The sequence below is a fragment of the Danio rerio genome, chromosome 9 (genome assembly GCF_049306965.1).
Source record: "Danio rerio strain Tuebingen ecotype United States chromosome 9, GRCz12tu, whole genome shotgun sequence".
NCBI lineage: Eukaryota > Metazoa > Chordata > Actinopteri > Cypriniformes > Danionidae > Danio > Danio rerio.
The window spans coordinates 32035001-32062101 of NC_133184.1; the positions used below are offsets into that span (position 1 = coordinate 32035001).

Below are 27101 nucleotides of genomic sequence, written 5' to 3' on the forward strand. Positions count from 1 at the left end.
ACCACCAACTAAAGGTCTGCATTCCTGTGGGAAATTTCAGAATAAAACGCGGTCAATAACACAGAGACACACATTCACATTTTTTGTGCATTTCAGCTATGCAAAAGCTTGTTCCTACCTGGCATTTACACTATAAATATTGTTTTGTTCTATAACATGTTTGCTCATATTCTAGTTACACTTTATTTTAAATAACAATTCTCACTGCTAATTAACTATAACTTTCGCTTTAATACATTCTTTATTAATAGTTAAGCATGTTAATAGTTATTAAGGTAAAAGTTGGGAATAGATATTAGATTGGATTAGGAAGTATATGGAATTGTGCAAGATCGAAAAATTGCAAAATATGTACTTTATAAATACTAATAAACACCCAATGTCCGAACAATAGGCTGGTATTAAGCCATTAATTAATAGTGAGCATTGGTCCTTAAATTAAAGTGTTACCTTTATTCCTCACTTATCAGGGGCTTCAGTAAAAATTCACTTTATTGCACAAATGTCGATATCCTTTATTCATTTTCTTTTCAGCTCAGTCCCTTTATTATTCTGGGGTTGCCACAGTGGAATGAACCGTCAACTTACGCCAACATATGTTTTAAGCAGTGGATGCCCTTCCAGCAGCAACCCATCTCTGGGGAACATCCATACATAATCATACACACATATACACTAGGGACAATTTAGCTTACCCAATTCACACATACCACATCTTTGGACTTGTGTGGGAAACCGAAGCACCTGGAGGAAACCCACGAGAACACAGGGAAAACATGCAAACTCACACAGAGAAAAGCCAACATGCACCCCTTGTTGCCTACAAAATGTCAATATGAATAGGGGAAAAACATTTTTACATCAAGTAACATCACATCAACATTTTCTGAAGAGACTTTACAATGTCAATGATTTACTACAAAGACTTCAATACAAACTCTTAACAATAAATAATGTGAGCACTCTATATTAAAGGTTTGCCAATAAACTTTTCTATTTTCATTTTTTTAAGGTTTAGAAGAATCATTTGATACACATAACTAAGTGTGACTATGAAAGAGTATGAACATCAGAGCAATACAACGTTCCCCTGACAAACTGATTTGCTGTTCCTTTAGCTGCCTCTTATCTTGATTACGCCTCTCTCAGGTATAAATAGCTAATGCTTTGGAAAACAAAAGTGATTTACTGTATGTTGTTACTCACAGTCCACAGTAAATGACACATCAAAACTTAAACAGTTCCTATCAGCGTGTGACAGCACAGAGAGGCATTTTGTCCGTCACTGGTTTTGTACTTTCTAGGAATGGGCTGATGACCTGTTTCAAGATTTACTGCGGTTTATAAAGTCAAGGTTTTTATACCGCTAAAATGTTCTGTTATATTGTTTCATAAGATAGATTTAAGGTTTTTTTATGTGTTGTAAAGAAATCTGTGTTTTTGAATTTAATGAAAAGAGCAAAAGTCAATGATTTATTCAAATTATTTAGCCTGACATGTTTACTGCTCAAAAATATTTAAAATGTTTCTTGAAATAAAATATATTGTGTTCAATGGGTTTTTTTTTTATTTCTTTTGTTTTACCTAAACATTTTAAAAGAACTTATTTTAAAGCAGTATACCGTCAAGCTGTGTTATTTTATTCAAGGTTATCCTTGTACCATCAGAAACTTATACCAATCCATGGCTTGTTCCTTCAGAGATAAGAGAAATAATTAAAGCTCGAGTCTTTGTGTATTCGTCCACTCACATAAGTGCGAACAGAATTTGTGTATCACACATTTAGGTTCAGTTTGTAACACTTTAGTAGGACGTCTGTCCTGGTGCCGTCATTGCATTAGCAAAGTTAGCTGTGTAGACATTAAAAGGGTGGGTAAACTAAATTAGAAAGTTAGCCAAATACCTTACAGGTAGGAACATACTAAATAGGCACTAGGCTATGACATTGAGGTAAAGTTGGTTTTACATTCGCACATTTGTTCAGTGACAACTTGTGGCATGCTCCCTATATTGTTTGCCATTGTACTTTGAATATTTGGTCTGAAGTGAAGTTTATTTCAAGAACTAATTTCGAGAGGATCACGTGCTTATGTTTGCTTGTGGGAGGTCCCGCATTATCCAATTTATGATTCACCAGTCAGACGATTCCAAAGCCACTATAAATACCCTAAGTTCCATATCACAGCTATCTAGTTTTGAAGAATCCCCCCTTTCCACCCCTACTCCTCCTTTCTTAGATTGGTGACACGGTCGTCCAGTGGTTAGCACGGTTGGCTCACAGCAAGAACGTCACTGGTTCTAGTTCTTAACAAGCTAGCGAACATTTATGTGCGGAGTTTACACATTTTCCCCATGCTCACATGGGTTTCCCCTGGGTTCCCCGCTTTCCTCCTACCATTCAAAAACATGCAACTGAAGTTAACTGACTAATCCAAATCGGCACCATAGACATGCTCCTAGTAATTAGTTATCTCTTAGAGCAATCACTAATTGTTCATTAGCTATACAGCGAGGAGTTCTCTAGATCTACCTGAGCTCAAACTCCCCTCTCACCTTGCAAACAGGAAGGAGCCCCAGGCTCGAGGATCTAATGAGCTCAGGGCTGGCTCCCGGGACAGCACGCCAAACAAACTCTATAATCAATCATCAGCTAAGTGTGATCTCTTGAAACTACATGCAAGTATGTATGACTTCAAAACAGCATTACTGTAGCACTACTTTTCACTGTGAACAATGCTGTACTTTGATAGTCATTGGCTGCTTATATGATTTCACTATTTAGAATTTGCCAATAATACTTTTCTAAAATTATAAGGGGAAAGTCTGAATGTGTGAATATAAAACCAATTTAACCTTAATGGCTTTGTCACCATTTCAGCTCTAGGACTGATTTCTGCTTATTATCAAACTGAAGCAAAGCACTGGCATGTGCTTAAACCTGTGTAATCATGTAGAAGAGGATCATACAGATCACCTCACACACACTCACTCTGCAAAGATAGATTATACTGAATTATATAATACAAGAATATTAACATTAGAATACTGTATCTGCTTGTCAACAGAACCACACTGAAAGACATTCTGTCCCCAACACAAGCCATCCACACAAAAACTGACTTTCTAAAATAAACCTAATTAATATTCACTGGAGTAAAAAGTGGGACATCCAGTTTCATGTAATATGTACAATAAACACCACGGGCTACATCATGATGACACTTTTAAACTTTCATTTTAAGAAACGACTAAAACGTCAAAACGACTTCATGCTACCTCAATACAAACCCTCTACTGCATTGCACCTGTTCAAACACCTGGTGAGACGACATAAAATGTCTTGCCACAAAACAGCGGGAAAACAGGCTTGCTTGTTAGTGAAATATATCCTTTGATACTGACTTTGCTGAGGTTTAAGCTGTTTGAGGATGAGGTATAAAAAAGATAAAGACTGTTAAACATCAGTCAGAATGGGAACACTTAAGTTACAGCGTCCTCCTCACCGTTAAAGCCGCGTTTTTTTCCCTCAGACCGCATCTAAGAAGCACGCCAGTGCATGAACTGTCCTACCTGCAGTGCAGCGGTCGCTCGTGAAAATCCTGTGAACTGCAGTGCTGTTACACGGTCAAGAACCGGTGGTTAGTAGCGCTGACTGACTGTATCCATCACCGCAGCCCGAGCTCTGAGCGAGAGGCAAACCCGAAACCCCCCACGCACCCGCCGCTGGAGATGTTCATGGCGGAGGCGGAGTTTGCGCTCCCACGGATTCCCCGTGACCGTGTACACATACACAGACACACACACGAGCAGCATCATAGGAGTGCCATATTGCCTCTCAAACGCGGTGACTAGACAGGGAATATCCTCAGCATACTGTCAGCAGATGTTGAGTCACATAGTTAGACATTCGGTTTGGGGGTACATTAAAAAAGAATATGTATTCCTAATGTTCATTATAATGTTTTGTTTCTTGATATTAATGTTGTTTATTCTTAATGTATACTGTACTTTGTTGTTAGTTCAGCTATTTTTTTCAGTCACCCCACTGAAACGTCATAACTTTCAAAATAGTCATGAAATAACTATTGATTAATGATTAATTAAAGCTTCTTAAAGCTCTAGAGTTAGTGATTTATCCTTATTTAGCTTATAAACTAAATCAAAAAATGTATTATCTTACAGTTGGTACAAAGCTGCCATCTGCTGGGTTGTTTGTGAAATTCATTCATTTTCTTTTCAGCTTAGTCTCTTTATTAATCAGGGGTCACCACAGCGGAATGAACCGCCAACTTATCCAGCATGTTTTACACAGCGGATGCCCGTCCAGCTGCAACCCATCACTAAGAAACACCCATACACACTCATTTACACACTCATACATAACAAATAATTTAGCCTACCTAATTAAACTATAGCACTTGTCATTAGACCTGTGGGGAAAACCCACGCGAACACAGGGAGAACATGCAAACTCCACACAGAAACGCCAACTGATCCAGCCAAGGCTCGAATCTTGCTGTACCTTGCCCTCGCCGCCCATTGTTTCATGAAATTTACTAAGAAAAAGATCACTTTATTAAAATATTTGTTTTTTTTCTGAAACCATGGTATTTGGTGATTTTTACAATGCACCTTTACAGTACTTTGAGGGTAAAAAAATATGTAGAGGCAAAACAAAATGAAGATATTTTTACTTATTTTTACAAACCCATTTAACATAAAACCTGTGCATGTGCACAGTTATCAAGATTCGAAGTGGATCAAAACCTTTCATCAAAATGATCCTAAAACTATTGAACAACACCCATTCTTGCCTTAGGACAGCTTTGAAAAACTGTTTTGATCCACTTCTAATGTTGACTACAGTAAATATACACTGCTTCCAACAAATTAACAACAGGTTATTGCCAAAATACACAGATTAAGGCCACACAAACAAATAATATTTACAGATTTACAAATAAAAATGTGCAGAAAATTCAAAAATAACAAGATTACTATGCAAGTCGTGTTTTGACACTTGACAATGTTTATACGCGTCTTAATGATAGAGAAGATAATTGTGTAGCATATGTGGTAAGCAAAGGGTCTTGGTTTTGTTGAGTCCTTTTTGTCCCAGTGAGCGTCGAATGCACCATCTGCATAGCTGAGACAGAGAGCAGGTACCTGCAAAAAATAAAAAATGTATAAGATCTGTATCACAGTATACAAATGTACTGTTTATATCCTGTGTGTTTTTCTTTACCTGCTGTCTGCAAGAGGTGTTTGATGCTCTGATCTGAGGTCAGATCCAGAGGTGTCTTCCCCTCAGAGTTTCTAGATGTACGATCAGCCCCGTGTTCTAATAGTAGCTCCGCCTCTTTTGCTCCACCTACTCTGCATGCAGCATGTAAAGGTGTGTCAAGGCCACGCCCACATTGTACATCAGCACCTGTAGAGAATTAAATGAGCATGAGTCGCGTTGTTATTGGTAAAATAACAAACAACCATTGCATATGTGAGTAATGTTTTATAATTTAACTTCAAATTTAAAGTAAGTAACGTACTTGAAATATAATTTACTGATCACAAGACTAAAATCATTTATGTACATACACATTCACTGTACACATATTTTGTGTAGGTTTCTTAGTTCTGTTAAAAGTTCTCATAAGATCTCATCTCGTAAATTCATGAAATGTTTTTGTCGACCCCAACAAGTAACTAATAAAACTGACATAAAATTGGCTAAAAATTTACATACATAAAATTGCATTTTTGTTATTTTATATACATATTACAAACAAACTCACATGAAAAGAGAAAGAAAAATGTAAAAAGTTAAAAAACTAATGTCAAAGTTAAATTAATTTACATTTTTTAATTTTTAAAGATGAACAATATATATATATATATATATATATATATATATATATATACACACACATTATTCTAACGAAACAACAAAATTACAGAAACAAACTAAATGTGCTAAAAACAAATGCTAATTTCAAAATAAATCTATAACAACATAAATGACACAAAAATATGACTAAAACAATAGAAAAAGTGAAAAATAAAGCTGAAATAAATATTTGTAGTAATAAACAATTGAACAACACCAGAGCCATTAAAGAGGCTAGAAGATAAAGTATTTTGATAATTAAACTTAATGAAAATGACTAAAAATGACTTAGAAACATTGTAATTAAAACTTTAAATGAGCTTAAAATAAAACTCATTCATTCATTAATTTTCTTGTCGGCTTAGTCCCTTTATTAATCTGGGGTTGCCACAGCGGAATGAACCGCCAACTTATTCAGCACGTTTTTAAGCAGCGGATTCCTTTCCAGCCGCAACCCATCTCAGGGAAACTAAAAATAACACTAAAATTCAAAATATTAATAATATTTATATAGATTTAAAAATATTAATATTTAAACATTTTATACAGTATATAAATTAAAAAAAATTGCTAAGTTAAGTCTTTAAATGTTACTTTAAGCTGTATAGAAGTGTCTTGAAAAATATCTAGTCAAATATTATTTACTGTCATCATGGCAAAGATAAAAGAAATCAGTTATTAGAGATGAGTTATTAAAAAATATTATGTTTTGAATTGTGTTGAAAAAATCTTCTCTCCGCTAAACAGAATTTGGGGAAAAATTGAACAGGGGGCTAATAATTCTGACTTCAACTGTATATGTCTTGCAAAAACAAACACATAGAAAATTATTTTAGGTAACTAAAATAAGGCTGAATAAATTCGAAAATATGTATAACCATATTTCTAATTATTTTGATATAATGGAATGATTTTAAAGTTTCCTTAAGTGAACACTTGCTATTAAATGTATAAAGTTGCACCAAAAAAATGGTTATCTAGATAACATTTTATCACCGTTCACTAATACAGCTGAAGTCAGAAGTATTAGCCCCCCTGAATTATTAGACTGCTTGTTTATTTTTTCCCCAATTTCGGTTTAACGGAGAGAAGATTTTATTCAACACATTTCTAAACATAATAATTTTAATAACTCATTACTAATAACTGATTTATTATATCTTTGATATGATGACAGTAAATAATATTTTACTAGATATTTTTTAAGACACTTCCTTACAGCTTAAAGTGACATTTAAAAGGGTAATTAGACATGGGTAATTAGACAAATTATTGTATAACGATGGTTGGTTCTGTAGATTATCGAGAAAAAAATTAGCTTAAAGGGGCTAATCATTTTGTCCTTAAAATTGTGTTAAAAAATTAAAAACTGCTTTTACTCTAGCCGAAATAAAACAAATAAGACTTTTTTCAGAGGAAAAAATATTATCAGACGTACAGTAGAAATTTCCTTGCTCTGTTATACATCATTTGGGAAATATCAAAAAAAGAAGAAAAAAATTTCAAGGGGGCTAATAATTATGACTTCAACTGTATAACGAATGCAATAAGAAAATCTGAGAAAGAAAACCTTTTGTTCTTGTAACTCATTAAGTCATGAAGGGTAATGTTTGTGATTCTGACCTAAGATCAGCAGGGTCAGTACACAGTCTGTGCTCTTGACTTCACATGCACAGTACAGCGCTGTTCCAACACTGGGCAGCTCCATGTCCACGTTCACACCATGAGACAACAGCAGTTCAACACAGGCCGTGTGACCTAAAACATAGACAGGAGATAATATGGTTAATCAGTGGAGCTAAAACATGACTTTTTGATTCAATTCTTGAGACATTTTCAGATATTGAAGCATTTCGCTCTTTATCGGATGTTTTTTGGTCTAATAATGTAAAAAATACATGTTTTGCGTGTCACACTTTTAAAATATGCAATGTAATTGAAATCTGCAAACATACATTGATAAAGGCTGTTTTCAATTTCTTTTCCTGCACTGGAAATCCACATGCATATTCACTTCAGCAGAACTTTCATAAACCAGGCAGTTTTTTCATATCTATACTCTGAAGGCTTTTACAGAGGAAAAATTTTCACACATAATTTTCCAAATAATACACAACATACTTCTCTACAAAGAAAAATCCTTGCTGTTGCCAGCATATTCTGAATAATGGAATGATAAAAAGAGATCCAAAAAGGTCCATTTGTGAAACAAGAAATTTGACTCTGATTTTATCCAACTCTCAGATTTTGCAATTCCCACACACACCTCTCTTTGCAGCTTCATGCAGAGGTGAGCAGAGCAGGTGAGCTGGATGGTGGGCGGAGCTGTGTGTCAAAATGAGGCTGACAAGGGCGGGGTTTCCACTGCAGCAGGCACTGAACAGAGGAGTGGCTCCATCAAAAGTCACTGCATTTGCCTGCATTCAAACATACATATATAAGTCATCAATGAATGCGTGTTCAGAGACATGGAGTAAAATTAAGGCAAATAATGAAAGTTATATACGTACATCTGCACCATGTTCCAGGAGAAGTTTAGCACAGGTGAAATGTCCTCCAACACAAGCTTCATGCAGTGCTGTGATTCCATCTAAAGTCGCCATTCCAACATTGTAGCCCTGTACACACGAAAACACAGACAGTCAGGGATCTTACACCTTTCCCAAAGTGAAATTTAAGCAGTTTTTAAGCACTTTCTAGAAGCATTTTCACATTTTGGGAAAGTGTCAAATGACATATTTACATACCTATCCATACTTCTTCACAATATTTAAGATACTATTTGTTACAATGCTGTACTTTACTATAGAATACTATAAGGACATTTTCCCCCAGCCCAACATTATATTACTATCATTTACCTCTTAAATGACATTTCCTCACGTCTAAATTGTGTCATTTTTTATTTTAAATAGCTATTTATTCTAATTTCATGCACTGTTAACTCATTAAGTGGCAATCACAATACAATTTGTCTTCTCCCACTGCTTAAGCACCTATTTATTAGCAAGATATAACATTTTTAAGCAGTTTCAAACATTTTGTTTAAAATCTAAGCACTTATCAAACCTGGAAAACACGAGATTTAGGTGGGGCATTGTAAATATTCCACCTCCACACCCTCAATACCATGCTGAGGTAAAGCCCCTGAGCAAGAAACCAGACCCCTGACTGCTGCCAGGGAAGCGCAGTGCTTCAGGCGTGTTTAGGGGCATGAGTCGCTTTGGATGAATGTAAACTATTTATTGAGCTGACAAGCTTGAGACACCACATCAGGGTTTATCGATCAGTACCTGTGAGAGGAGTCTTCTCAGTGGAAGCAGTCTTCCTTGCAAAGCAGCATCGTGTAAAGGTGTTCTGTCGTCCCAGGAGCCTAACAAAACAAAAACATGGACATTTCAGTGAACATGTGCCATAGATACAGTGCTCAGCATAATTGAGTACAGCCCAAGTATTTTTCTCCATTTCTTAATGAATAGGCAATAGATTTGGGTGAATTTAAACAAAACAGATTTATTAAACAGATATATTTATTAAAATAATATTTTAGTCATAAAACATATTTAGAAATGAAAGATGAATACAACTAAATTCAAGATTTTCAAAATTACAACCTACAAAATTTCAACATAATTTGTATTTATTTTTTTTTTTTTTCACTTGATTTTTCCTCTTTTCTTGTATTTAATATTTTTCTGTAACATAAATTTGGGTGTACTAGTTTTTGGACCGTTGTCATAAGTTTGTCGTAAGAATTGGCTTTAGTACTGACTAATCTAATGTTTGTTTGTTTGTTAGATTTTTAATAATCCTAAAATATAATTCACATGTCACAGCAAATCTCTCCATACTAAAAAAAGATCTATAAAAACAATAATAAAACTACATTCATACTGCACACCTTAGTTTCAAACAATGAGTAAACACTTGTTCTTATCTAATAACTGCTACAATTTAGCATAATTCATCTAATATGATTATGGTTACATAATCTAATCTCTGTTGGTAAAAATGACTTCCTGTATCTTTCTCTGTAACACAGGGGTTGAATTAATCTTGCACTAAAAGAGCTATTAAAAAGGGGATGATTATCAGGGTTCATCATACGGACAAATTTGTCCATCATTCGATCATCTGCAATCTCTTCTATAGTGGGTATTGCACACCCCACAAAAGAACCTGCCCTTTTTATAAACTTTTAAAATTAGTTTTTCTCCTTCTCCAAAAGTCCCCCAATCATATTTTTTTTACTAATGTATGTGCACGAGTATATTATTGTATAGCTTCCTATTAAAAATATGAATTTAAAAGAGATTTGTGAGGGGCGTACTTATATATACTGAGCACTGTACATTTGAGGGTTTTACAATAGGTCACTTATGTTGTACTCTACTACTATAAGTATGTCAATGAACAAACTGGTTCTTTATGTTGAAAAAAAAGTTTATTTATGTTTTGTTTTTAGTATTATTATTTTTTTTATATTACTACTATAAAAACCTGTCACTTTTTGTTAGTCTGGTATAGATCCTTTTGTGGAATTAAAGGTTAACAAAATGCTAAAGGATCTTCGTGCAGCCATTGATGCCAATAAAGTACATTTATTTTCTTTGTGGATTCGAACCTGATTCTTTAATGGCATCACTTTAAAAAACACTTAAGAATGACTGGAGAGGAGTGGGACTGGAAAATGACTCATGGCCAGCTTTGAAATTGGAAAGCCAATGTTTCATGCAAGCTTTAAAAAAAGTGCATTCTTCTACTCCAACACTCCAACTGACCTCGAAAACAGATCAAATTAAAATGTAAAAATAGCAATACAGCTAAATAAATCCACAAACAACCTTTTCTTTTGATTAGATTTACACAGGCTTTATATCACTCAGTGAGTTTCCTATATTTCTATTTTAATGAGTACAATTGTAAAATTAAACAAATGAATGGAACTTTGGCTTGATGCAGTAGTATGCTACAGTCACGGTACAAGTTTCATAATCCAAAACTGGCTATCAGTAGTTAGTCACAACTAGTTTAAGCAACTTAAAAATCTGATCAAAAATCTGAAGAAACTGCTAAATCTTACCTGCCATTAGTGGACTACATGTTTGTCCTCCATACATGTGAAACCTGTGATCCCATTGCTTAATCCAGACATTCCCTTCAGCATGAACCACGGCCATCTCTAAACTAAAACACAGCCACACAGAAACCTCGCAGGAACAGGACAATTAAGATAGTGGAGCACAGAGAAACTCCTCACAGGAGTTTATATGGCCTTCAGAGAAACAAGAACCCCCCTCTGAAAAGACTGCACCTCCCACCATTATCAGAGATGTGCTTTTACTGCCCCTCTTCCAAAATCCGGAGAGGTGAGAAACTCCCTTACATAAAAAAACCTCCTTCAGATGAGCCAGCATGGGGCAGAGGAGCTAAAACCCTAAGAATTTGAATACAGCACTGTTGGAATAAGTGAATGAAATAAAGACTTTGTTTAGAAAGTGTTTTTTTGTAGTCTGGTGTAAAGAAAATTTATTTATATTATATTAATATTTTTTCCATATTTTTCAGTAGATTATTGTGTTTTTTTTCTAAGTGATTGCAATAACAATAGATATTTTTAAAGATTTTAAAGAGTTTTTCCTCTTGCACAGAACCATGAATCTCCACTTCAGCAGCAGTTACAGTTTTATTCATATCTACATTCTTAAAGGCATAGTTTACCCAAATCTGGACATTTTGTTGTAATTTACTGACCCTTACTTGTTCCAAAAGCTGTTTGAGTTTCTTTCTTCTGTTAAACCTATAGGAAGATGTTTTGAAGAATGCTGGAAACCTGTAACCATTGACTTTAATAGCATTTGTTTTTCCTATTGTGAAAGTCAATGGTTACAGGCTTTCAGGTTACTTCAAAATGATTTATATCATGTTCAACAGAAAAAAAAACATGTTTGCAACCACTTAAGGGTGAGTTTATTTGAAGTCATAATTATTTATCCCCCTGAGTTATTGGCCCCATTAATTTTTCCCCCCAATTTCTGTTTAACGGAGAGAATATTTTTTTTCAACACATTTCTAAACATAATAGTGTTAATAACTGATTTATTTTATCTTTGCCATGATGACTGTAAATAATATTAGACTAGATATTTTTCAAGATAATATATAAAGCTTAAATGATATTTAAAGGCTTAACTAGGCTAATTAGGCTAATAATATTGACCTTAAAATGTTGTTTAAAAAAATTTAAAACTGTTTTTATTCTAGCCTAAATAAATCAAATAAGACGTTCTCCAGAAGAAAAAATAAATATTATTAGACCTAGTGTAAAAATGTCCTTGCTCTGTTACACACCATTTGGGAAATATTTACGAAAAAAAAAATCAAAGGGGGTTTAATAATTCTGATTTCAACTGTATATCTTAAATGGATATGTTCATACACGGTTTGTCTGATAATATGCAACATTTTATTAAATAAAAAATTTCTTTGGCTGTTCTAAGCAGTATTTTCTAAATTATGAAATTATAAAAAGAGAGACCTCTCCTCTGTTGACGTTGACTCTAAAATGCCAAAAAAGCACCTATTTAATAAAAAAAGTCTACTTTTCAAAATATTATTGTAAAAAGCTTGTAATACAAAGTAATGTTTGCAATTCTTAATGAAGACCTAATCAAAAACGATCTAATGTTTTACTCCTTTCACCCCTCCCTTTACAGTGCTCAGCACTGAGTACACCCCATATTGAAAATAAATATTTGTATCTATTTCCCAGTGAATACGGAAAATATATGTTGCATTTGAACAAAACAGATTTATTAAACAGATTTATTTACTAAAATAATATTTTAGTCACAGAACATCTTCAGAAATGGAAAGATAATACAATTAAATTCAAACAAAATATTGAAATAAAAAAAAAACTTCAACATTTCAACAAAATAATATATATATATATATATATATATATATATATATATATATATATATATGCATCTCTTGATTTTTTTCTCTTTTTTTTATTTGTATTTAATATTTTTCTATAACATATACATTTGGGTGTACTCGTTTTTGCACCATTATTGTAAGTTATTTTGTCAGATAGGCTCCAAATTGGCTTCAGTACTGACTAATCTAATGTATTTGCACAAATATAATATTGCATAGAAAATATTAATTTAAAAGAGAGATTTGTGGGGGAGGTGAGTGTTCATATATGCTGAGCAATGTACAGTGACTTGCCTTAAAGTATCTACAACCTCATACTACATTTCATTATGTGCTTACAGTAAGAGAAATATTTGAGCCAAAGCCAATGTAACGGCAATGGTTATTGGAGATTACAGTATCTGCTTTTCCAGTAAGGCTCGATTTGCATCCAGTGTTATGCAGGAGTGTTCTGCTTGTTGACTGTGCATGCGTGTGTGAAAGCAGTCAGAAACGGTGATAAGTGTGTGTTAACGCCCCACAGTTTTAGCCTTGAATGCTGGAGGGTGTGTATTTTATCAACTCTGTTTGGGTGTAAGCATCAGATTTCTGATCCGAAGAGACCCTGAAAGTTATCATAATGTTACCATAATGTGCCACTTTTATATTCAACAGCCACATGTTCCACAAAAATCATTCATGTTATCACAACACATAGGAATTAAGTTAACTTAATAATTTTTTAACAAATTTAAGTGAATTCAACATAAAATTGTCACAAAAAACCTTAAGAATTGTTTCAACTCATTTTACATAAGTAGTTTGAAAAAGAAGCAAAAGTCACTTTTTGAGTTAAAAAGACTGTTAATGTAGTTCAGTGTGAATTTTAAATTCAGACACTGTTTTTTTTATTTTTTATTAAAAACTATTTTATGTAATATTGCTGTTTGGGAAACCTCCTCAACCTAGTTACCAAAATAAATAAATAAATAAATAAATAAATCTAATAAACATAAAAAAATACAATAAAAAAACTAAAATTAAATTAAAATAAAATAAAAAGCTAAATAAAATAAAAATACAATAGTTTTTTTAATAAAATGAAAATAAATAATAATAAAATAAAATTTAAAATATTAAATATTTTTTTAAATTGAAACTAAAATAAAACTAAAAATAAAATGGAATAAATAAAATAACACTAAAATGAAATGAAATAAATAAAAATAAAACAAAAAGTTAAAGAAACTATTTTTTGCTCGTTAATGAACTTTATTGTAGCATTTGTCAGCAAAATTGATTAAATGGACAGCAAATCCAGTCCAATCCAAGTAGAATGAATGTTTGTGCACTACAATCATTATAGTACTTAGAGAATATAAAACAGAGCAAATATGATAATATAGCAAAGAATATAAATAATTATATTAGCAAATATAAAATAGACATAGAAGCAAGCAAAGTATGAAAATTATATTCATTCTAAAAATAGCAAAGAAAAGACATACTCCAAAGAGCATTAGTTTATTTATAACAAAAATATGTTTGCTACAATGTGTCAAGTTTTTTTTCTCAAGACATTTAAGGTGCACAATTTGACCTGTTAAATTAATTTGTTTGAGTTTTAACATTGTAATTGCTATATTGTACTCTTCCTTTCTAATGAACACCACTTTCAGTTAGTAGGAGTGTTTGTCCATTCACAATGAATAGATCAATAAATCACAATCACAACGTACTCAGAGAGAAGTTCAATACAAAACATCAAATTTAAAAAACCCAAAATAAAAATAACTTTGCCACAATGCGTTTGTTCAAAATAGTCCCATAATGGTATTTTTGTATATTTCCATAATTGTAACTGACATGTTTTGTTCCTTTTACGTTTTTGGGTTAACAAAATCATAATCACCCACAAATATATTAATATCATATAAAAAAATAAAAGAAGAAGAATGCACATGTATTACATGTTAATAAAGTTTATTGTAGACTGTCAACAAAAATAATTCAACACCACTTTTAGGTAGTAGAACTGTTTGTGCAGTATAATCATATTCACAATACACACAGAGAAGGTCAATGCAAAATAGGTGTAAAAGAAACCAAGTATGAAACCTTACGTGACAAACAGAGTCCAGAAATGCAGTATTTGGGTTTCGACAACCATCAAAAAGCAGCAATGAAAGTTAGAACCAGTTTAAAAAAAGAAACAAGTACTGTCAGACTACAGAAAATAACAGATATGATGCTTTTTATATCTCACAGCTCCTAAACTGTGTTTGGCATTAAAAACTTCAGTTTGGCTTATTTGAGTCAGATTAAAACACACATACAAACTGTGAAATCCTCATTCATATTAAATCCAGACATTTTAAAAAGTACTTGTGCAACCGTTTCAACAAACTATCTTCTAATGGAGGAGGGGGAGGGGGTATGGTATGGGGGTTCAGTTAAAGGCAGCTTTTTAATGTGCAAAGCAGGCTGTGGACAGCAGGAGTGCTTGAGAATAATAGCTCTTAATAGCTCTCTTTACACCTGAGCTCAAAGTTTTCAATAGAAATGTAAACAGGAGTAGTTAGGGTACAACAGTTTCACGACATGAGTGCATTTTTCACATCTCCCCCTTTAAATAAAGGTCATTGTGAGACTAATGTGAGGTCATGTGAGATCATTAGGGTTTGCTGTTTTACTCGTTTTGTGACTGACCTGCTGTTTTAAGCGACTGTGAGGACCTGAAGCGTCTACAGCTACGTCGATCAGACTGTCAGGCCGGAGCCACTGAAGAAAGAGCAGGAAGAGGAAGTTGATAACAGCAACGAAGGAGAAGATGGAGCCGGCGACCGCACCGCAGTGAGAGCGCAGTCGATGCAGTCGTGCGGATAACGGCAGAACAGGCTCTCTGCACACTCGATTATACACCTGGAACAAACACAAACAGGCAGTAGATATCAGAATCAGAATGAAATTTACACACAATGAACTTTTTATGATTTAAAGGAGTACATTTCAACACAGAAGGACAATAACAAGCAGGAAATGAGGCAATTATATATGACATGAATATACATTTAGATGATTTATGCCCATTGTTGATTAATTTATGTGTAGAAATAAGAAATAAAAATATGTTACGGAAACCATAAACACAATAGTAGTACTGTATTGTGATTTAAGACTATAAAAATAGGACGCAAGAGATGTGTTTGGATATGAAAAGCAAACATAATTTATAATTTGTAGAATGATGGTAGGGGTGACGCAGTGGCAAAGTGGGTAGCACGTTTGCCTTACAGCAAGAAAGTCGTGGTTCGAGTCTCGGCTCGGTCAGTTGGCGTTTCTGTGTGGAGTTTGCATGTTCTCCTTGTGTTTGCGTGGGTTTCCTCCGGGTGCTCTGGTTTGCTCCACAAGTCCAAAGACATGTGGAACAGGTGAATTGGGTATGCTGAAATTGACCGTAGTGTGTGTGTGTGTGTGTGTGTGTGTGAATGAGTGTGTATGGGTGTTTCCCAGTTATGGGCTGCAGCTGGAAGGGCATCCACGGTGTAAAACATATGCTGGATAAGTTCGCAGTTCATTCCACCGTGGCGACCCCAGATTAATGAAGGGACTGAGTCGAAAAGAAACTGAATAAATAAATATAATGATGGTAATAATTGTTTATAGAGTGATGGTAACAATGTTTTAAAATAAAGTAACTACATTTTGGGGGTCAGTAAGGGCTTTTATAAAATGTTTGTAGTATGAATTTAATTAGTTTTTTTTTTTTGTTACATTTTGTTTGGCATATAATGCAATAAATTGGCCCAAAGTGACAGTTAATACATCTGTAATAGACTTTGTAATATTATTTAAAGAATACTAAAAATTACTTGCATAAAAATGTTAAAGGAACAGGTCACCTAATAATATAATTTCCTGCTTAATTACTAACCACCAAGGCAAATTAAAACATATAATTTAATAATTTCTTTTAAAAAAAAATCACTGATAGTTTTGTGATAAAAAAAATCCTATTTGTCAGCTGGGGCAATATTTAGATTATTTCGAAGCTGTCTAAATATGAGTCATAGACAGTCACAAATGGAAAAAAGTCCTAGACTGCATCCGAAACCGCCTACCACTCAGTAGGTACTGCATTTGAATTTAAACGTACTATTCAGCCGTTAGAAAAGTATGTTCTATACAGTATGAATGTGAAAAGTATGAATGGAAAACGGACATAGTACATCCGCCATTTTGTCATGGTCATGTGACCTACCTGCGTCAGTTGCGTCGCATTACTCTCATTCATGAATTCAATCGCAGGGCATCATGGGATAGTTCAGCATGCATGGGATGCGCACTCCAGAATCTCGCCAGAAGTAGCAAGTCATCCGGGTACTTCTCGCATACTGATTTTCAAATTCTATGAATTCGGACATACTATTCGGCTGGCATACTGATTTTAGCATCCTATATAGTATGGAAGTATGCGGTTTCGGACGCAGCCCTAGATTGTTTCCTCCTAAACCTAAATTTTTTTTCAGATGAAGAAAAAATATATGCTATATCTTGTATCGTCTGGGGGTAGGGCTGGTAGATAAGGCAAAATAAGTATATCACGATTTAGTTCAAGCATCTTATAGGTCACCTTTTCCGTGCGCTCAGCAACGTTTCGCCAGGTGTACAATGTTCGGACCTTGCGGTGAATGGCAGCAGGAGACTCCACATTTCCACTGCGTATTTTTTTAATAACAGTTTCCAAGCCGTCACAAAGTGAACAAACTGACGGTCCACACAGAGTCACCAACTCATTCGGCAAGACTTCAGGTATTCCTCCAACACGAGTGCTCACCACCTGCATAGACACATTTAGATTTACAGATCATCCATAATACAGTGTTTAACAACAACAATGCATATCCTGTTTTCTTATTATAATGACAAAACCATATTATTTAATAAAAAATGTAAATATTTCAAGCTAAAATGGAAAGACTAGCATAAATATATGTCATTCTTTTTCGTTCTTTGTCTGTAGTACTTGTCTGCTATTAATAATTAATCCCTGCAAGTTAATCTACTAAAAACAGAAATGTTTGTTTTGATAATCTTTAATGAAAGTTTGAACATTTGCTTGCACATTTGGAGTGATGGTATTTCGGTTGACGTCAACCTCAGGGCTTTCATAGAAACTGAATATCATTATCCTTAATTATGCCCTCTTACCATTGCTATGACAGAACATTTGCAAAAGAAAGCCCCACTGCTACTGATAATGGAACACTGAGTAGCAGCGGGGCTTTCTTTCGCACATCGAAACGTCACATCAGACATTCAAACTAGACTAGGGAAATCAAAGACTTAATAAGCATAATAGGTAACCTTTAAAGTATGTGACGTTTCAGCTCTAAATACCACACAAATAATGTTTTACAACTCTTTGAAACTGCCCCTTATAGGTTTTGATCCTAATGGTGTCATTTTGGTGACTGTCACTTAAAAGTCAAATGAGATTAGGATCCCAGTCCTCTTTTTAAAAGAAAGCGGAGCTACAAATGCCTATGTCAGCATAGTGGCAGATTAAAAAACAAGCCTAATATCCTATGCTAATGAGGGAGAAATCGTCACTATTGGATGGGACTTCATTCTCTGATGACATGTATAAAAGTAGAACGTCAAAGTGTTTCTGCACAATGCTGTTATTAACTGTGATAAAAAAAAATTAATGACACATTTTACCATTAGAACCTGGTTATGTTCACAGACTTGCCACACAAAAGAAATCTTGCATAATAGGTCCCCTTTAACTGTCACTTGCAACTTATTTTACTTCAATAATGTGATTTTATTTATACAGATTCATAAAAATAAACATATATACCTGCAGACCACAGCTGGCTCCCTCCACAATTGCCATACAGAAGGCCTCAGTGAGAGATGTGTTGAGAAAGATGTGACCCTGAACAAGGACATCCCTCACATCTTTATGGTCTAGAGCTCCTAGCAGACGAACCCTTTATATATACATAGATAAAAAGAGTAAATGAATAAAGAAAAGAAAATATGCATCTCTCAAGCCAATTCGTTTTCTCACCTGTCATGAAGCTGATATTTCTCTCGAACCTCTTCCAATATAATTCTTTTGGGTCCCTCTCCGCCAATCAGAAAGCAAAGATCCGGATGCCTTCCACATAGTTCAGGAATGATTCCACTTAGTAAATCTATGCCTACAAAACAATATAAGGTAAATAAATCAAAGGGTTGATAAAATTACCCTTAAAAAAACCCATCGAAATAAAAATTAAAAACTTATATATACAGAATCCATGTCTTCAATTATGTTAATATAACATTTAATAGATAATCAATAACCTATTTTACTATATGGTTAATTATTATAAAACTATATTAAAATATAATTATATTAAAATAATTTGGTTTCATATTTGGAGGCAAAAAATAAAAAAATATGATGACAGTAGAAGTCTCCAGATAATATTATAATGAAATAAAGCATCAAAATTAGTTTAGGGCAATAAAAAATAAGCCCCTATTATGGGTTTTTGAAAATGACCTTCCATGCAGTGTGTAACACAGCTAAGTGAATGAAAACATCCAGCTGAGGTCTAAATCTAAAAGTACACCATATTTAAAACTATTGATTCTTTAACTAAATAGTTGACTCAGAGTTGAATAAACGAATCGAGTTGGGTTCGGATCTTTTGTTTGATCGCATCGACGTCGATACGGCACATCACCAAATATGTAGTTCAGTTCCGGTAAAATGTGCACACGCTTTTACTTTAGACACTAGTGGAGGGGCGGGGATCACGGGACTAATTATGATGCGAAGATGACGATCACTGATAGATGGAGATTCGGCTGTAGAAAAAAAAAAGGGTTAAAGTTCATTTTCACAATAATACCACAGTATAGCCAACCTAGTGCTGCGTTTGTACCTGTTATTTTTCTGATTTTTGATACAATAACCTACACTGCAACGTGGGATTTGCTGGGCGTTTGCTATTGAAGGAGCAGCAGAGACTATGGGACTTTTTTCAGACTTTGACAGGGACTCTGTTAGTAACTTTTACAGTTCATATGGACCAGTTTCTTCTTCCTCCAGATCATAACATGTAAGGCTGCATTTACACTGCAGATCTTGATGGTCAATTCTGATTTTGTGACTGTATCCAATTTTTTTGCTGCAATGCTTACTTCATCTTTTAAAAGTGACTCGTATCCGATTGACTATATTTACACAGCACACGGGAAAGGTGCAATGTGCACGAAAAAAAGTGTGGGCGCTGACTGACAGCTGACAATAAAAGAACACTCTTTTCTTTATTCCTGTATTTACTATTCCTGTTCGTAGGGTTTAATTTTTTTAATTCTTTTTGACATGTTGTTTTACTATAGTTTATGACAGAAAAGTTCTCCTCTGGCCATCTTCTTTTAATCTAGGCTTTTTTTAAACCAGTAGGCATCTTAATGTTGCCTTGTATTGTGTAGTTTGCAAAATATGTGTTTTATTGTGTGTTATAAGTTGTAATCACCCCGTGCGGCTTGTAATCATGTATCAATTATAGATCAGTGCTTGTATTGTATCCCTCTGGTTAAATTTGTAAAGGGCTATTCAATAACGTGTCCAAAACTATGTTAAAAACGTGACGTGTGCTTTTTCCTTTACCAATTTAAACTCGTTTCCGAACTGGCGATCATCTGCTGCTTGCCTTTGCTACAGCCACCATCAGCTGTTCCTTACACGCGGCATGGTTAATTTTCAAAATAGTTCAATTTTTTTGCCGCAGTGTGAATTAATACTGAATACGTGTCGCTGTTATTACTTTGGGTTAGGGTTAAGAGTAGAGTAATATGCTGGTGTTTAACTGCATTGCTTTATTGCATTGCTGTATTGGGCTCTCGCATACTCTCTACTAACTTTACTTCAAACTGTAGCAGTGGAAGGCATTTCTCTCTGTCTCGTGCTAAACGCAGTTGACCAATCGCAACAGAATGGGTCATGGGACCAATCAGCGCAGATGAGCTTCATGCGAAGGAGGGGTTTGGGAACAAATAAATCACTGAAGGATTCATATGAATGTCACTGGGATAATTAGGTAAAAATTAATGCGGATTATAAGACAATGAAAGTGATTTTGACCGTTCATGCATTTCAGCCTGTTGTTGGAGACCCCTAAAACCAAAATATGACCTTTTTAATGCAAAATGGGGGCTTTTTAAACCTTTTCTTGAACAGTATTATAGTTTAGGTTGCAATTTATTCTAAAGTGCATGCACTTACTTGAATTTGCATTGTATTTACAGTGGGTCTGGGTGATTAATCAAAAAGTAATCGAAATTGATATTCAGAACCTATAATCAATATAATTTTTACAGGTACATTTTTTCAATTACTTACTGCGCATGGAGTCACATGACCCCACTCTGTTGAAGCTAATTTACACTTTTTATATTTTGATTTATATTTATTATATTATTTTGATTTTATACTTCTGCCAAGTGCACGCGTACGGTCCGGCACAGCCTTCACATGCCCGCGCACCACTCCAAAAAATGTAACTACACGTCACAACGTCATGTAGTGCAAGCTTTGTGTACAAATATTGCAAAACTAAGTGCAGTCAAATGATGTGCTAACAAAGTTTTTCATTTTGACCCCACACAATGCCTATTATTCCAATTTTCTGTACTACAAAAAAAGCAGCATGCTCTGCTGACCTTTCCTGTAAACCAGTCGACTGATGACCACAATGGTGATCTTGCTGTTGTCGCGGCGACAGGGGTCAGGGGTGAAGTCAGTGGGGTCGACTGCATTCGGAATAACAGAGACGATCTCAGGATCGAGAGTGGCCCGCAGTACTGTGTTTTCTTTACTAGTGTACGACACACACACAATGTGATTAGTGTCACACAGAGAGACAGTCAGCAGCTTGTTGGTCAGGACAGAGCTCAGGTCCGCAAATCCAAAGAGAGAGTGATCTGTGAAGACAGTGTTGAGCCCCATAGTCTTGGCGTGGAACAGAGCATCATGGGCCATCGCAGAGAATGAGCTGTGAGCGTGAACAATTGTGATGCATTCACGCACAAATATACACCGGAGCAACGGCAAACTGTGAAAGCAGGTAGTGGATGTGGACTGGTTATACATCACCTGAAAGATAAAAATACCTAAATTATACTTGCAATATGTTTATTATATAAAGTATGCATAATATGGCACTAAATATGGCAAGATATTAAATTAAGTCCTTGATTAGGATTTGACTTTATTTATTTAGTTAGTGTGTAATGTTTCTGTTTCAGCATAAGCAACATCTGCAAAGATATTTTCTTTTACAAAAATATTTTTTTAAAACTTACAACAACAAAAGAAAACAAATATGAAAATAAAAGAAGAAAAAAAATGTATGAACAATCACAATTATCAGTATTAGCAGGATTTTGTAAAAAAAGAAGTTAAAAATGTCCAAAAGAATTGATACACACAAAGCATTTTATTGAATTTTGCATAAATAATACAAATAAATAAAATTTGTAGCTGTCTGCAATATTGTTAGGCAAATATTAATGTGAATCCATGAGAAGTAAAATCTTTTATAAACAGTACTTTAAATAAGAAAATCAAATGTACATTATAAAATAATACCAGTAAAGCAAATTATGCTTAATAATAAAACCTGCAGAATATATATTTTACGATGACCATTATAACCCAACAATTGTCAGTGTCTCTCATCACATCATTAGACACACTTTCTTAATGAATTCAAATGCAACTTACTGTGATGCATCTCAGTTATTGAATGTATTTAATTTAGAAATATGAGCGTTTAGTATTACTATCATTTTTTTTAACATTAATCTCAATTGAATTTCATGTTCCTCTATTATTTATATGGTAAAAATCTCACCATTTTTTTCTGTGGATCATTCACATTTCTTACAAGTGAGATACAATATTTACACACACCCATTTAGACATTACTAAATCATTATTGCACCTGTGCAAACTGAGAGTTTACATGATAATTAAAAACTGCAATGGTAATATTCTTACTAAACATCAGAAATTTTGCTATCACTTTATTTTGATGGTCCCTTTAACGCATTTCATTGAATTTAAGTTACATTGCATCTACATGCCAACTAATTCTCATTAGATTATAAGTAGACTGTTAGGTTGGGGTTTGGGTTAGGATAAGTTGACATGTACTTGCATGTATCAGCAAATTGATGTTGAAGGAGCAGTATCAGCAAATATTAAGCAGAGATTCTACTAATACTCAAATGAGAATTAATTGGCATGTATTTGCAGTGCCAAAAAAAGGTGCAATAGGAACCATCAAAATAAAGTGTTACTGGAATGTGACTTTACCATGCTTTATTGGGAAACCAGTTATTGTTTCATTCCTAGCATGAAATACCACTTGAAAATACAAGTAGCATAACATTTCCTTCAGTTCCTGGTTCCCTCCTAACTCCCTTCTGAACATGTTACAGTGCACCCATAAACAAAATCAGACATTTGAAATTAACTGACTGAAACACACCTGCAGTGGTAGGTAATAGACTTTCAGCCCGTTGGTCAGATAGCGAATCCCACGGCGGTCTCCATACGCATGTGTCGCTATTACAACCTTGTGGCCCTTCTCAATGAGGCACTGTGAGAGCTGGTAGATGTGACTCTCAACGCCACCCATGTTTGGGTAGAAGAAGTCCGACACCATACATATGCTGTGTTTGACGCTCTGCTCATGATCAGCATGCTGGACTGTGTTGGAGGAGTGTGCGTTTAAACATGTAGGTGTTTTAGGGGCATGAGTGTGACCTCTCCTCCTGTGACCCATGGTACTGCAAAAACTTCAGCCTTCTGGAGTATAAAATGACATATGCACCTGCAAAAAAAAAAAAAAAAAAAACATTACATTGCGTTCCAACATGTAACTATCACGACAAGATTATTGATGAGGAATATACTTCTCTGCTGCAGAAGACACACATTTCTGATCTCATCTATAAAGTTAGATTGACCAGAGTTACACTGAACACAAGTCCATCCTTAATATGTCCCATGACACTATTAGTAATTATACTATTATTAAATTATCATTATCTATTCTAAAAGGAACTGCTTTGGGGTCGACCGTATACTTGTAAATACTTGTACAAATCCAATTGCACACAGTGTATGCTGTATATATTGGTGCTGAAGAGTTCATTTCACCATATTGCTATGATGTATCATGAATCAATTTTACACTTGTGATTATGGTCTTACCAAAAAAAAAATGGTTTGAATTTATTAATAAAATAAGCAGCACATCTGCGTAATATCTGCATGATATAAACAAACTCTAATTATACACACATATTAAACTGTACAGGCATATACAACAACAACAAAGCAACAAAGAATCATAGGTAATATTTTACAATGATAAATTAAATTTAATCTAATTTTAAATCATGTGACCTAACATTTTATAGTAAGAAAATAATTGTATATTGCTTACATACAATAAGCAATATATGTGTTACAGTCTTTTATAACCTTGGTTAAATTTAGCTCAAAAGTAACAATATTTTGTTACCATACTTTAAAAACTATTTTGTAAGCATTTGATAAGACATTAGTAAATGTTAAAAACAACATATATTTGAATAAATGCTAGGTGTAAAAAAAAAAGTTTTTTATTGATGTAGATAATTGTTAACAAATAATTTGATAGCAAATTATTTCATCTTAACACTGTATAAACAGCAAATATACATCTAAAGTTAAACATGTGGTTTAATTTGTACAAATGTAATTACTGAGTTAACTTTTAGTCGGTTTATTTGGATAACATTCAACTTCCGTAACATTTAGACTAAATCGTATTAAAAGATGCTAAAAGTCAAACACTCACCCAGTCACTCGGTAGCTGTTAAAAAAGGAGATCTAAACAACTGCTTAAAAACTATTTCTGGACGAGGGTTTGTTCTGTGACGTATAGCGCATTTCAACCCCATCGTTAATGCTATAGATAATATGTTAACATCAAAGAAATCAAAAGCATTCAGTGATGTTTGTGTTGCATTCAAACAGTGCACTGACATGTCTACTTCCGCGACGGGTTTAGTTTTTCTTCATGATGTAAAATGATGTTAATCTATAAGAGAAGCTGACACCTAGAGGACTGGAAGACACATGCAGCGCGTTTATAGCAACGTTTATACGCAGCTAAAGTAACAACACAGTTTCAGATTATTTTTTTTACAGGAGACAAGATAAAGTTATTAAGAGAACAGAAACAATGTTACGTTCCTTCCCCTTTTTGTCCAGGGTTGGGGAAGGAAAATAACAAGGTAAACTAAAATGTATAATTAAGGGAAAATAAAACAAATTAACGAATTAGGTAAAGGTTAAATAAACAAAAAACCTCTAGTCCTTTGCTTCAGAAATGTGAAATAACTACAAGAGTAAACTTAAATATTTTATTCTTTTGTTCTCATTAAAATCAAGAACATATGAAGCATCTTCAGAAGGATTAACCAAAACAGCACACAAAACAGGAACTAGCTTAGGAGGAGTACTTAATGACTGTAACATAACAAACTGTGGTACTTAAATGATCTTAAATGATCTTAAATCTGAAGTAAATCTTCAACAAAATGATCTAAACATCTATTCAAATAGAGCTTAAATCTTGAATTCTTTGTAATTTTAGATAGGAAAAAATGTATGTACAATTCTAAAGCTATACTTTGCATTATGTCATCTGTGCATCAAAATACAAAAAAAAAAAAAGAAAAAAAAAAGATTGTCAGGTGTTTCTAATGCAGTGTGATGGGCAGTAAATTTGATGTTGTTCTCTCTTCTGGATGCCATTATCAGTCTCACACAATTTGTTATTTTTTATTTTTGCTTTTTTCTGGAAGTCTTGATAACACTATCAATGAGTTTTTCTTGTACTATTAGAGCAAATTAAAATGCAAAAATGTTGTTGTATTCTGCCATTCACTCTATGTTTACCCAACTATGATGACTTCTACAAAGCAACCCGGAAATGGGAAAAGGGTCCATAGAACTTAAATAACATTATATTGATTTTAACATTTGGTCCCACTTTATATTAAGTGTCCTTAACTACTATGTACTTACATCAAAAAATAAATACAATGTACTTACTGTGTTCATAATGTATTTGAGGACACTTGTGGTGCTCTTGAGTTGGGATAGGGGTTGGGTTAGGGACAGGTTTGGTGGTGTGGGTAGGTTTAAGGGTGGGTTAAGGTGTAAGGGATGGTAAGCAGTGTATTTACAAATGTAATTACAAAAGTTAATTACAGATGTAATTACATACAGGTATTTAAGCAAGCATAAGTACACAGTAAATATAAATGTATTTACACAATAAGTACATTGTAACAAACTATTAATTTCTGTGTAAGTACATATTAGTTAAGGCCACTTAATATAAAGTGGGACCTAACATTTGTATTTCAATTGTTTTCTTTCCCAGACGCTGTAAAGAAAACCAGCAAAGGAGCGGCTTGCAAAATAGCAGCAGAAGTCAAATCATGGTTAAGAAAGTCAAGAGACAGAGATGGTGGACACCAAGGAAGCGCCAAAACTCAGAAGGAACTTGCTTTTAATTATTATTTTTTTCCTTTTTGGAGTTAGAAAAATTGCATTTTTTTGTGTGTGTTTATTGATGTTTGAATTCAATATAATCAAATATAATAATATAACTCAAAATAGCTTAGTGTTAAACCACTGATGGGACTAAATCCTGGAAAAAAATACATAAAGTCTAGATACATATACCATTGTTTTATTCTATTAAGATGTTCTCTATCAGGGTGTTTAAAAAGGTGCTTAGAAAAAACTATAGAAAGCCACACTTTTGACTAAATAAAAACATTTTGTGTGACTTGAGACAGGGCAGAATGTATTTCAATTTAATGTATAGTCCTTTCATATTTTCAATCTTATTGTGTTCGTGACACTATCTGTAGTAGATTTTGATCACTGCAGCCTCTAGTCTGGCACCAACCAAACATTTCTGCTGAGATCTTCCGCAATACTTCATGATTTGTGCAACCAGTATAAATAAGAATGGTGACATGCCATGTAATAAAATAGGAACACTGCAAATATTAACAAACAACACATGACAGACACAAGTCTATTTACCCATGTGATTAAAAAAAAACATGTTGAAACTAACAACATGTTGACAAAGGTCAGACCAATTTGTACCATCACCCAGACTTTTCCTTTTATAACAAAATTCCCATC

The 27101-nt window shown here is 34.0% G+C and overlaps 3 protein-coding genes across 7 annotated transcripts in view; all 3 read right to left on the bottom strand.

Annotated features, from left to right (window-relative positions):
• sytl5 (synaptotagmin-like 5) overlaps positions 1–3701 on the bottom strand; it is a 46297-nt gene extending 42596 nt beyond the window's left edge. For both annotated transcript variants that reach the window (XM_021478985.2, XM_681527.10), the window contains exon 1: positions 3571–3701. The gene's annotated coding sequence lies outside the window, so the exon portion shown is untranslated. The remainder of the gene's footprint in view (positions 1–3570) is intronic.
• An 851-nt stretch (positions 3702–4552) lies between these two features.
• asb11 (ankyrin repeat and SOCS box containing 11) lies at positions 4553–11112 on the bottom strand. Its single transcript, NM_214792.2, has 7 exons — positions 10968–11112; positions 9178–9257; positions 8395–8502; positions 8151–8301; positions 7508–7642; positions 5246–5431; positions 4553–5166 (listed from the first exon to the last, which is right to left on the bottom strand). The coding sequence occupies exons 1-7, from the start codon at positions 11062–11064 to the stop codon at positions 5042–5044; spliced, it is 882 nt and encodes a 293-aa protein (NP_999957.1). The 5' UTR covers positions 11065–11112; the 3' UTR covers positions 4553–5041.
• A 3662-nt stretch (positions 11113–14774) lies between these two features.
• The window catches only part of piga (phosphatidylinositol glycan anchor biosynthesis, class A), a 46466-nt gene continuing 34139 nt past the window's right edge, over positions 14775–27101 (bottom strand). The window contains exons 1-7 of one of the 4 annotated variants that reach the window (NM_001126446.1): positions 24727–24945; positions 23368–23687; positions 21536–21968; positions 18888–19020; positions 18675–18807; positions 17442–17648; positions 14775–15730 (exon numbers count right to left, since the gene is read on the bottom strand). In NM_001126446.1, coding sequence (NP_001119918.1) covers positions 15470–15730; positions 17442–17648; positions 18675–18807; positions 18888–19020; positions 21536–21968; positions 23368–23664 — 1464 coding nt within the window. In that variant the 5' untranslated portion in view covers positions 23665–23687; positions 24727–24945 and the 3' untranslated portion in view covers positions 14775–15469. Of the gene's footprint in view, positions 16926–17299; positions 17649–18674; positions 18808–18887; positions 19021–21535; positions 21969–23367; positions 23713–24726; positions 24946–27101 lie in introns of those variants that run through there. The other 3 variants (XM_073912287.1, XM_005167751.6, XM_073912286.1) reach the window with 3 other exon arrangements.

Coding starts and splice junctions, on each gene's coding strand:
- asb11 (NM_214792.2), bottom strand. CDS start 11,064: ATGGCCGTGGTTCATGCTGAAGGGAATGTCTGGATTAAGCAATGGGAT. Junction 7,643..8,150: donor GCATGAAGCTGCAAAGAGAG/GTGTGTGTGGGA, acceptor TCTATGTTTTAG/GTCACACGGCCTGTGTTGAA. Junction 5,432..7,507: donor ACTGACCCTGCTGATCTTAG/GTCAGAATCACA, acceptor AATTCTCTACAG/GTGCTGATGTACAATGTGGG.